Raw genomic sequence first — 12134 nt, 5'->3', positions numbered from 1 at the left:
CAAGCATAACTTTTCATATATTGCTGCCCATGGTGAAACTGACAATTCATTTAATCTATTCAGTCTCCTTCCTCTGCTTCTGAGCTGCGGCTTTCTGCTGAAGACACAAAAATCTTCCCTTCCGAAATGGCTGATGTAAACAAGTCCGTGGTTGGCTTTATCTGCAACTTTGTAGCTTCTTTGTAATGCTGGGAGGGTTAATCTCAGGTCAAGTTGCTAATGAATCCTTCTGGGGTTCAGAGCAAAGATGGACTGAACAGCTCAGATATTTTTTGTGTGTCTTTAGCAGAAAGCAGCATGCTCAAAACTGAGGAAAGGAGATTGAATAGATAGTAACAAGTATGGAATGAATTGTTAGTCTCGACGTGGGTAGCAACATATAAAAAGTTATGTTTAATGGAAAATTGGTACCGACCCTTTAAGAGCGAATTCAGCACTGGTCATTTGAGAACAATGTGGTACTGGCCCTAACTAATTTGGTACAAACTGGCCTTTTAAAAGTAATCATATTAACCTATTAACAGTGATATCCACAGCAGCCTTATGATAGTAAAGAAAATTGAACAGTTACCATGACAATCATTTGTAAATCTGTATTTGTCAGTGAGGCAAAAACGTAAGGACCTGCCATCTTTTATTGTACATGTGACGTGACTGTGTGGATGTTGTCAGGCAATGATTTAAGGACCTGTAAGTTTCTATTGGCTGCTACATTTCAACTATTTGCATGTGTGCTGTGATTGGCTGTAAGTGCGGTGCTGTATGATATTGTAATTTCTGGACATTCCGCCATTCACTTAAATAGGCAATATTTGGTCTTTTAAATGAAAATTTCTTAAAGTTAAATCCGTAAAACCAAAAATATATAGCACACCTGTCATTGCTAAGGGCTTTGAAATGCAGTTTGAACGGCGTTTGTATGCAAAATGGTTCAGGCTGTATTAATTACAGAAAATTGTGAGAAACTGGAAGAAGAAAAAAAAAGGCATTACAATATAGTGCTTTTTCAAGCACTATAATAATTCCTTTATTTGTCACAGAATTGCAAAGTGCTGCGGAATCTGTTGGTGCTATATAAATTAAAACTATTGTTATATATTTATATAGCGCCGACATGTATGTATATATATGTGTGTGTGTGTGTGTGTGTATAGATATAAAGATAGAGAAGAAAAAAATATGTATATTATAAAAAAATATATTATATACATACACACACACGTCAGTTTTTTTTTTTTTTTTTTTTTTTTTTTTTTTTTTTTTTTTTTCAAATTCTTTATTTTTTCCACACAACGTCAAGCAATAAACAGTTGCAGCCCGCCCCAAACATAGCAAAAAGGCAAAAATACAATTGACATGATGAAATGAGACAGCACTCCGTAGCGAAATCCAGACAAAGAAAATGAGAAGAAGGTGTATATGGAACTCTCACCTTCGCAAGTTGTGCAAGAATAAGGCACAACTCTTAGGGTACCTTTACACAGAGAGATTTATCTGACATATTTTTGAAGCCAAAGCCAGGAATGGATTTGAAAAGAGGCTAGATCCCAGTTTTTCCTTTATGACCTTTTTCTCTGTTTATAGTCTGTTCCTGGCTTTGGCTTCAAAGAACTGTCAGATAAGTCTGTGTGTGTAAACACACCATTACAAAGAGCACATAATAGAACCGCAGCCACATCTGTTTTACCTATTAGGAACAATACACAAACTCCTCCACTCTAATAACAGGATATCGGACGCAGGTCCATGTAGCCAAGGATCAATGGTGTATGATAAAATATTTTATTGAAAAACATATAATACAGGACACAACGTTCTTCAAGGCTGTTCTGGTCTCTTTATCAAGACACGTTGATCCTTGGCTACCTGGACCTGCTTAAGAGGTTGTTGAATTTTTTGCTTTCTCACACCTTTTTTAGTTTTTGTGTCAGTTTTACGTTCAGACTGTTGGCTGTCTTACATACAGTCCTTTTTTAAAGTGTATCTCTTGGTATGATGACATCCTCCTAATATGGAATGGCATGGCTGCGGAAGCTTCTGGCTTTGTTTGATTCTTCGTAGTTGTTCAGATCGGTCTTCTTACGATCAAGCATGGCGGGATCTTGTGCAGCGTCTTAAATCAGGAGGTTACGCTATGTGCCTTATCAGTAGAGCTAAAGCCATTGCCAAGAGTCGTCCTAGGTCATATCATCTGCAGGATAGTACATTGGGCCAGCCTAGTCTGGATAATATTCCTAATAGAGCATCACCTCTGGTATTTTCCACACCTTATAGTCAACAGTATAAGGAAATCTGTGATATTGTCTGTAAATATATTCCTTTACTGTACCAGGACACTATTGGTGAGGCTATATTGTCAGTGGGTATGAAATGTGTAGCCCGAAGGGGTGTTAAACTTAGAAATACACTCTCGCCCATTATTTTGACAACGGATAAAGTTGTTAGTTTTACCTGGTTACATATAGCAGGTTCACAAATGTGTCCTACCTTGATGTCCATTATGTTTTTTTCCCCAGAAAACAGTCTGAATTCTGCTCTGTGGTACCGACATTTCCTATCCCATTAAATCATTTCTTAATTGCAATTACACTAATGTGGTTTGTTTACCTAAATGTGGCATATGTCGATTACAGTACGTCGCATCGACCAAACGTAAGCTTAAGACTAGATTTTCAGAATATGTTTCTGATGTGGTCTCCGTGCATGCTCTTGTATCCAGCAAATCTATAGCTGTTTTTTCCAGACACTTTGCTGAGGTACATCAGGGAGTCTGCACCAGTCTTTGTGTGTGTGCAATAGAACATGTTCGTCTGCCCCCTAGAGGCGGTGACCATGTTCACATCTTCAGAAAGAGGGAGGAGTTTTGGATCTTGCACCTTTGCACACGGGCTCCCCTGGGTCTAAATTATAAAAGTAATCTTTCATACATTTACTAAATGATTTATTATGTAATTTTGTAATCTTTTTTTTCTCATGTGCTTTTATGATTATGGTTGTACAATGACTTTTTGTGTAAGGATCATTCAGGGGTTAATCTGTTGCAGTCACGTGTGTTTACTAATTATATATCTGTTGTTATCATGCGATTTTATTCCCCTCCCCCATTTTGGGTGTTTTTTTCCTCTTGGCGGCCTTTTTCCTCTTATGTAAGGTTGTAACTTACATAGTTTTTTTGCCATGATTAAGGGACTGTGTCCTGAAATATGTCAGTGTGTGGTTTTTTTCCTTTTTTCCTGTGGATTTTAAATCTTTATTTTTAAATAAAGCTACAAGAATTTTAGGTAATTTTAGGTATATTAGGTAAGTACGCTACCACTAAGATATACAGAATTGAAGCAATCCTGCCCTTTACCATCAAAAGCCTACCTTCTTCATCACTGCAAGACTTGACAAACTCCCACGGGAAAGAGTGTGACAAAAGGATACTCACAACGCTCGCTTTGGAGTCTTTTGTAGCGCTACGATAGACTGTTGGATAGCATTAACAAGGCAATACTAGTAATATGTGTTTCTTAAGGTCCCTATTACACAGGTTGATTCAGTCGATTATCGCTTTGTGTAATAGAGAGAACGATCAGCCAATGAAATGTTCATTTGCTGATCTTTAGGTCCAGACCTAAAATCATCGGTTGCCGGACGCGCATCAGCAACAGCGATACATGGCCAACGGCTGATGATTGTAGGATAAAATAAAGTATTAACTTACCTGACCACATCTCTGTTGCTCTGCCTTCTGTTCAGGTCTCTGCATTGACACCACGGCCAGTGATTGGCTGAGCAGTGAGCGGCCTGTCAGTGCAGAGACCGGAACAGGACAGGACCTTGCTAAAAACTTGCCAAGGAATTAGAAAGCGAAATACACCTAGTACCCCACTAGGGGGAACCATAAGAATTGCAAGACAGCACTACTTGTATAATCATACACAAGCACCATATTGCAGTTCCTATGCCACTAAGCTGAAAAGACCAGGAGGGGCATCAGGTTTGCCTCTCAGAACCTGTTTATTATAAAATGTGTATTCAGGGGATGCCAGAAGCTCCAATAGTATATAGTGGAGAGGGAAACTAATAGACCAGTTAAGTGGAACAGTTCAAACTAGAATTGTTTGAACATGACATAATAGACAAGCCAGTCCATCATGCTTCTCTAGGTAGGAGCTGAAAGAGGTCCAGTGGAGGGTCTTCTGATGCAGGGGCTGGAGCATTGTTGTGTGACATTCTAGGAGATAATAGTTGTCTTCTGGAGGGAGCTGTCTGTTGATCTTGTTGCCCTAAAGCCAACCGATCTGGAAGCAGGAATGAGAGGATGTTCAGGAAGCAGAATAACTCTGCTACATTTATATTGCGTCACCCAGATGAATTAGCTGAGTCCTTTCTAATTATGACGTGAAAAGAATGATCTCGTCTATACATTGCTCCTGATTCCCTGATTTTTGAGAGCAGTGGTTGCAGCAGCCTACACATTTAGTGTGTGTGAGCAGCAGGAAATTGGAAGAAGAGCTCTTTAGATACTAAGATTGTTGGAAGCGCTTTGGTTATATAATGCATTGCTTTTTCATACTATAGGGATGGTTCAACCTGTTCAGCCTACTTCACCACAGAATCCTAAAATAACAAGGAATGCATACCCATCATTACCACCTGGTTATCAGAATGTTTTTCCAGCAAGTGGCCCCGGATTAACACCCACCAGCCAGCAGTGTCCTAACAGACCACAACCTCTTTCACAGGTACAAAATATACCCGTTTCCTAACTGGCTGCAGTCATTACTTTGCTTTAGGGTGTGTTCACATTACAGAATTAGCGCAGACATGTCAATTCTTTGAGCGGATGGCAAAGTGCATGTGAGACATCCTATTGACGGAACTTCAAGTGGAGTCTGTGTCACGGACTCCACTTGAAATTCTGTGCTAATTCCGCAGTCAGAATGAACCCTTAGAGTGTCTCTTTTATGCTATTTTCATCCCATTCCACCTTTAACATGTAAACTTATCCATAGACCTCCTTGAACCCAACATATATACCAGTGACCTTTTCATATATGCTGGGAATTTGCAGTGCAACAAATATACTACTTATAGCACCTGAGAAAAAACCCAGCTAAAAATGCAACATAGAACTTATATTATAGGTGGTCTTCCAGCTCCCATAGTCATTCTGAGTAGGACACAAGTACCACATTTATCATAGCGGAAAGGCTTAATGTAATACACTTCTTGCAGCCCTTTATCTAATACTTATGAATTCCTTTATCTGATTCCCCAGATTTAGAAAGTTTATGTTGGGTTCACACTGTTTTTTCTATTTCTTTTTAATATGTACGTTAAAAAAAAGAAAACGAATACGTTGATGGATGGTTCAAAAACAGATGCAGCAGCATCTGTTTCCTATTGACTTATGCTATAAAAAGTATATATTTTTATGACTTTCCCAAAAGCGTGACATCATCTGTACATCAAAATTACACATTGTGAAACTAATAGAAAACCGCAGTGTGAACCCAGCCTTAGACGCGTTGCCAACATTTAAAGATGAAATTGTTTCTTTCCTGTATTATCTGGATCATAAGGATGTGTTTAGAAAAACAAAAAGTAGTTGCTCTTTATCTCCATTGATTAAATTATTAATTATACTGAATATAATTTTCTTCATTTTAGCCCAACATTGGAGTGAACAATTTGGTATCCTCCGTAGGAGGTTTGAGCATTCATCAGGCACAGCAGCTGGATGAACTTCGGGCTGTAAATCTTCTACAAGAGAGGAACATACTACCACCAACATCAGTCAAGCCTCCAAAACCTTGTCTGCAAGAAGATCTCCAGAAACTGAATTGTAGCCCAGAGTATGTGTACCATCTTACATTTCCTGTAACACTTCTATAGCATCTTTTCTGTAAACTTTGCATTGTGCTGTTCCACTGATACTAATAGAAACAGATCTATCTGATCCATCTATTTTGTCCTTATGTTACTTTTTTTTATTATCTTAGGATATATACATTTATTCCATGTGCTTACATTCAGTTACTGTAGATTTACCAACCACATCTGCTGAAAGTTTGTTCTAAGCATCCACTACTCTTTCAGTAAAGTACTAAATATGTGTGTATAAATTGACAGATGGATGTTACAATTCCCTTTTGTCTAATAGGCCAGCTGCTTTTTATGATTGTGTGAGTTGCTAGGTCACATGCATATGTTAAAGATTTTGTCATGGTATAGGAACTAGAAATGATCGAACTAATAGTAAGTTCAGGTTTGTGTGAACCACATCGCTCAACATTTGCATTCCTCAGCCTGGAGAAGATAGATGCAGCCCTTAGCCCCTAGAGGACCTTGGACGTACAGTTACGCCCAGGGAGTCTGTCACGAGCGGGCAGCCCCTGTAACCTACCGATCGGGACCCCCGCAGTGTAACTTCGGGGGTACTGATCATTTTAACTGACTGCCAGAAGTCTCTTACCTTCCTATGTGCGGTCCGATCGGCGCTCTGTTGCTTGAGTCTTATTTATCACACTGGCTCAGCAGCTTCTCCTGTGTGTGCAGTGGGTGCAGCCAGTCTCCAGCCTCCATGTCATGAACAACTCAGAACTAGACTAGATGGAGCAGGTGATCTTTTGCTGCTGACAGCCTTCTATGTTTCTAACTAAATATTCACCATACTTAACCCCTTAATGACATTTATGACATGTACATTTACGCCCTCAGTGCCTGGGACAACGCAGGAGGCCGTAAATGTACGCCCTGGCGCGGTCCCGGGCTATGGAGCGGGCTCACAAGCTGAGCCTGCCCCATACCGGGTGAGGACCGTCTGCTATCTGCAGCCAGGCCCTCACCATCAATGGCGGGGTGGCGCGGCGTTTAAGTATAAGTGACCGGAGCATCTCCGGTCACTTAACGATCAGGACCCCCGCAGCGTGTCTGCGGGGTTCCTGATCGCTTTTCCTGACTGAGGTCTCTTACCTTCCTCCTGTGCAGTCCTCGGATCGGTCCTCTGATTCAGCCTGCACCCATACACACAGTCTGCTGCAGCCATAGCACAAACACACAGCCTGCTGCAGCCATAGCACGCGCGCACAAACACACACACACACAAACACACAGCTGCAGCCATAGAACACTGCAGAAAAACACACAATCTTCTCCCAGAGGAAACACCACACTGAGGACAGAGGTTACAGCTACACTACTTATGTCTTCTCCTCCTCCTCCTCTATATTACACAGGATATCTTCATATTACACTGCTGCTCATATACAGGCATCCAGGAAGAGAACAGCACAGATATCCCCCCCCCCCATACACACACACACACACACACACACACTCTTCTTAGAAACAAACTGCCAAATAGTGACCAACAACTTTTCCATGACCACCCTTATGTAATAGGGCCAGTGTCCTATTAGAATGTTGCTCATAATATATATTCATGAGCAAAACGTGTAAAATAAATATAAAAATTCAATTCTACATTTTTTAAAGATTTTTTTAAAGCTGGAGTCGTTAAATTTTTTTCCGACTCCACAGCCCTGCTTTACACTGAGTGATTTATCTGACAAATTTTTGAAGCCAAAGCCAGGAACAGAATATAAACTGAGAACTGCTCATAAAAGAAAGAGATTTCTCCTCTTCTCAAATCCATTTCTGGCTTTGGCTTAAGAAATCTGTCAAATAAATCTCTCTGTCTAAAGGCACCATTACTTTTAGTTTGCTCATCTCTAACAGTCACGAATTCTGCCCCTTAATCTTGAAATGCTTTCTTTGAGTAAAGCAGTTCTTAAAGGTAAAGTTTCAGCAGCTTCCTGCAAACAAACCCCCTGCAGCCACGTACGCCATCTTTCCTCTGCTGGTCTTCTTTTCTTAGTCAGACCTGCCGTTTCTGTTAACTTTAATTAAAAATAAATATGCAAATGAGCTCATTAGGATCACTGGGGGCATTCGGCCCTTCCGCCGTCTCCTTCAATCACACCTACCTAAAGACCACCCTGCTAATGCATTATTAAATATGCATAGGGAGGAGTATGGAAGGGGGGGGGGTGAACTGTGCACTAGGGGGCACAAAAATGGCGGGATGGATTAAGAAAAGAAGACTGGCGCCAGAAAGATTATATATATTTCCCTTTCAAGGAATTGTCTGGCCTTAGGCATGCTTATTCATGCTCCCCCAGTTCTCTGTTGCAGTGTTGGCAGTGTCCCCCGCTGACTGCAGGGCCTCCATTTCCGCGGCAAACTTGTCCCAGGAGTTACAGCCTGCTTGGCTATTTATTGACAGACTGCACAGCGCTGTGGGCTGTCACTTTCAAAATGAGTTTGCCACTGAAGTGGAGGTGCTGCAGTCAGCGGTTGACACTGGTGGACAGGTAAACATGGGCACTTTATTGTTTTCTAACAGCAGCAAGATATTAAAAGTTTAACGCAGGATAAACCCTTTAAACGTGAATAAACGATAGGTAGGTAGTGAAGGTGTGTGGAGTGGAGTATAGCCATATATTGGAGATGTTTTTGCTTTTGCTGTTTTACCTAGAAATGATGAATGAAATATTCTTATTATCTGGCTGATCTTGATCATATTATTTCTTTTAGGCTGTTCCGCTGCACTTTAACCAACATCCCCCAAACACAGGCTCTACTTAATAAAGCCAAACTTCCTCTAGGGCTCCTGCTACATCCATTCAAAGATCTGTCGGTAAGAGAGATTGAAATAGAAGTAAAATGTAATTTCTTTGTATGTGTCTAGTAGGAAGCAAGGATTTAAACCCTCAGCTCCATCACCACTCATGACACGTTTGTTTAACACTTGTGCTGCGCCTCCTTAGTTAGAAGTAATAGCAAAGGAATGGCTTAACATAGAAGTATAGGGAAAAAGCCATTGAAACCCCTTTATCCCTGGGGTGGCAGTGGTAGTCACAACGTGATTATATGGGGCACTTGGTAGTCACGGGCAAACAGACAAACTGCTATTAACAAAATAAATGTCATGCTACTCCAGTACAGCATGCATTGACTTATAGATGTAGATTTACTTATTAGATGTCTTTAACCCTATACACCTTGTCTTTCAGCAACTACCTGTTGTAACATCCAGCACTATTGTCAGATGTCGTTCTTGTCGGACCTACATTAATCCGTTTGTTAGCTTTCTGGACCAAAGGCGATGGAAATGCAACTTGTGCTACAGAGTAAATGACGGTAAAAGTGGATTTGCGTACTGTTTGTCACTCTTGAGTTGGTGATATGTCCGGTCAATGTTATCGCTGAGGTATTATTTTTTTTTTTTCCCTTTTCACAGTCCCGGAAGAATTCATGTATAACCCTGTTACCAGAGTCTATGGTGAACCCCACAAAAGGCCAGAAGTCCAGAATGCCACTATAGAATTCATGGCCCCATCTGAATACATGGTAACATGCTGCCCCTGCTTTAGTGTCACAGTATACCACTTTTGTTATACAATTCTTTGCAACTGTGCAAATCACATTTACTTTTCCTCTTTTTTTTTTTTTCTTTTTTTTTTTCTTCTTTTAGCTGCGACCCCCTCAGCCTCCTGTGTATCTGTTTATGTTTGATGTATCACATAATGCCATTGAAACGGGTTATCTGAACACTGCCTGTCAAACCTTACTTGACAACCTGGAATGGTAAGTACACATAGTAATATTGGTTTAAATATGAGAAAAATAAGCATACCTTCATACAATTCAACATATTACCTGCAGTGTTGATCCAGAAGAAGGGTTTAGGTTAACTTTTATTTCAGCAGTGCAGCAAGGCGGGGTGTTATTGAGACGGGACCTCGAGCATGCCTCGTGCCCTAGGCATGCAGCGCCCCTTTCTCTCTAATTTTCTTTTAATCTGGCACGTCGCTTTGCTGACTCTTCGAACATTCAGATGGGGAAGAGAAGCGTTTGAGGACAGCTCATGCATGGTAGAGAGAGAGGGGTGAGCACATAAAATTTGCAAGTGAAAATCATATAAGCTGTAAACAAATGTAGAGAGATATTACAATTATTTTTATGTTTTAATGGAGGTGTACATTGGAATTATGGATTGCAATAATTGATATCATAAGTTTGCTATATTTAAGAAACTGGAAAAAGAAACAAATATTTTAGAATTTAAAAGAAACAGAAAGGAAGTAGAGAAAAAATAGCATTTACAGAGGCTTTAGAAGCAACCTATTCAGAAAATGTTTTTAAAAAGTTATTTTCAAATGTGTCCTTAACTAAAATTCTTTTTCCATGTCAGTTTTACCTAGTAAATAATCTTTGCATTGATGTATCCTTCATCATGGGCATAAGCTTCCATTTATTCAGTGCAGCGTTATAACAGAACAGTGCTAAGGACTTGGAGTCCTGTGTTGGGTTCTAAGGAACCTGACTCAAGATTCGCAGTAATAACAGAGCACTAAAGACGTGGCACTCCCGTAATCCAGTCAAGTTGTGTCTATGTATTGTCTTTTTCTAGTTGCAACTTTTTAACTTGACCATACATTTATCAGTATTGAACCTCATCTACTTCTCAATCCATTTGTTACCCTGTACTGCCCTCTATTACATTAAATCTTTTTTTTTTTTTTTTTTAAACCTTTAAAGGATCAGTGCAGGGATGCCAGTGGTGCGGTCCTTTTTTTCCCGAACCACCGTCAGTCTATTCCCGAGTACCGGCCCACAGTTCCCTCCCCACCTTTAACGAGAATAACGTACTTTGCTGTGATTATAGAAAAAACTTTTGACTTGTCACAGCAAATTGCCATATGGGCGTTTGTCCTACTGGATGCAAAAAGTTTTGATCAGCTTCATGCATCGTCACAGCATGATAAGTCCCCATGTGCTGCTTTTTGCTGTTGCTGCGCATTTTCTAAGCTTTGACATCAAGGTCAGTAATTGAGCTGTGTGTTAGTGGCTTTTTCCTGAATAGCTGTCACCGGATGGTTGCACACAGCTAAGCTCCTCCCACAGAATAATGTAAAGTTGAAAAAAATATTTAGTCATATGTCTAGTAACTAGTATTAAAAAAATGTACACCGACATCGCAATGTTTTCATGCCCTGGTGGTTTAGAAACATTTTGCAGGAGGGTTGTCATTAATGCAAAATTATGTGACACACTTCTAGTATAAACAAATAACTATCACACTCCTTTATTGAGACCATCCAGTTCTTATGTATCAAAAAAGCATTTATTGTAATTGGATGACATATATAGTAATATAAGCAGCACCAAAGTAAAATGAAGAGTTGAATGTCAGCAGACGGATCCTAGACCGAGGATCAATTTCAGCTATCAGGAAATAGCACTCCAAATTACGTGAAAAACGTAAAGAAATTTATTCCATTACAAAATTCACAGCAAACAAGGTAGAAAGGAACAATTGTATTGGTACAATTGGATGACAGTTACCAGTCCCTGTGTCCTAAACGGGACATATCACAAAAAGATGTAGAAGGTAAAAGCATCCCAGAGGCGGTATCGGTAGAAAAAAAGTATCTTTTATTCCAGCATGGCAACAATTACAGTGCAACATTTCAACCCTGGAGGAATTTTGCGAAGTCCTAGGTTGCTAATGACATCAGTGTCCTGCTGTTATGGCCACTACAGACTGAACCTATGGGCTAGTAAAGGGCAGAAGGGAATTTTTGCAGTAGTATTGTTCAGTCACTTAGGGTATTGGGGTCACTTAGGGCCCCCACAGCTGACCACAAGCTATATAATTTTCAACTCAAGTTGCACTGAAGGCTTGTAGTGATGGAAATCATCAGTAGCTCTCAATACCCATTACTTTATACACAGGCTTCCTGGCAACACAAGGACGAAGATAGGTTTTATCACATTTGACAGCACAATCCACTTCTACAGCTTGCAAGAAGGATTGTCACAGCCCCAAATGTTAGTGGTTTCAGATATAGATGGTAAGTACCTCAGTGTGAATGACACATCAGCTTATATTGAGGTGTATGTATATCTTACCCTTCTTGTCCCTTAGTCATCTTGTGGCTGGATACATGGAGGTAGATGCTGACAGTATTTGACCCCCACCTAAAGCTTGGGGTTATATGGACAAGCAGGGTATTTGGTTAGAGAAGAGGTTTACTTCTGTGACTACTGGCTAGGAAAGTGAAGGATTGAGTAGGAAC

General features: G+C 40.2%; 1 protein-coding gene across 3 annotated transcripts in view; it reads left to right on the top strand.

The window, feature by feature from the left end:
* The window catches only part of SEC24A (SEC24 homolog A, COPII coat complex component), a 128314-nt gene that overhangs the window by 68661 nt on the left and 47519 nt on the right, over positions 1 to 12134 (top strand). For all 3 annotated transcript variants that reach the window (XR_011363146.1, XM_069969956.1, XM_069969946.1), the window contains 7 exons: positions 4567 to 4730; positions 5659 to 5843; positions 8587 to 8689; positions 9066 to 9192; positions 9293 to 9402; positions 9527 to 9639; positions 11791 to 11909. Coding sequence is in view for 2 of the 3 variants with exons in the window: in XM_069969956.1 (XP_069826057.1) it covers positions 4567 to 4730; positions 5659 to 5843; positions 8587 to 8689; positions 9066 to 9192; positions 9293 to 9402; positions 9527 to 9639; positions 11791 to 11909 (921 nt within the window). In the remaining variant the exon portion in view is untranslated. The remainder of the gene's footprint in view (positions 1 to 4566; positions 4731 to 5658; positions 5844 to 8586; positions 8690 to 9065; positions 9193 to 9292; positions 9403 to 9526; positions 9640 to 11790; positions 11910 to 12134) is intronic.

The sequence above is a fragment of the Dendropsophus ebraccatus genome, chromosome 1 (assembly GCF_027789765.1).
Source record: "Dendropsophus ebraccatus isolate aDenEbr1 chromosome 1, aDenEbr1.pat, whole genome shotgun sequence".
NCBI classification, from domain to species: Eukaryota; Metazoa; Chordata; class Amphibia; order Anura; family Hylidae; genus Dendropsophus; species Dendropsophus ebraccatus.
The sequence above is the reverse complement of the archived record's forward strand: the minus strand, read 5'-3'. Positions and strand labels throughout refer to the sequence as shown.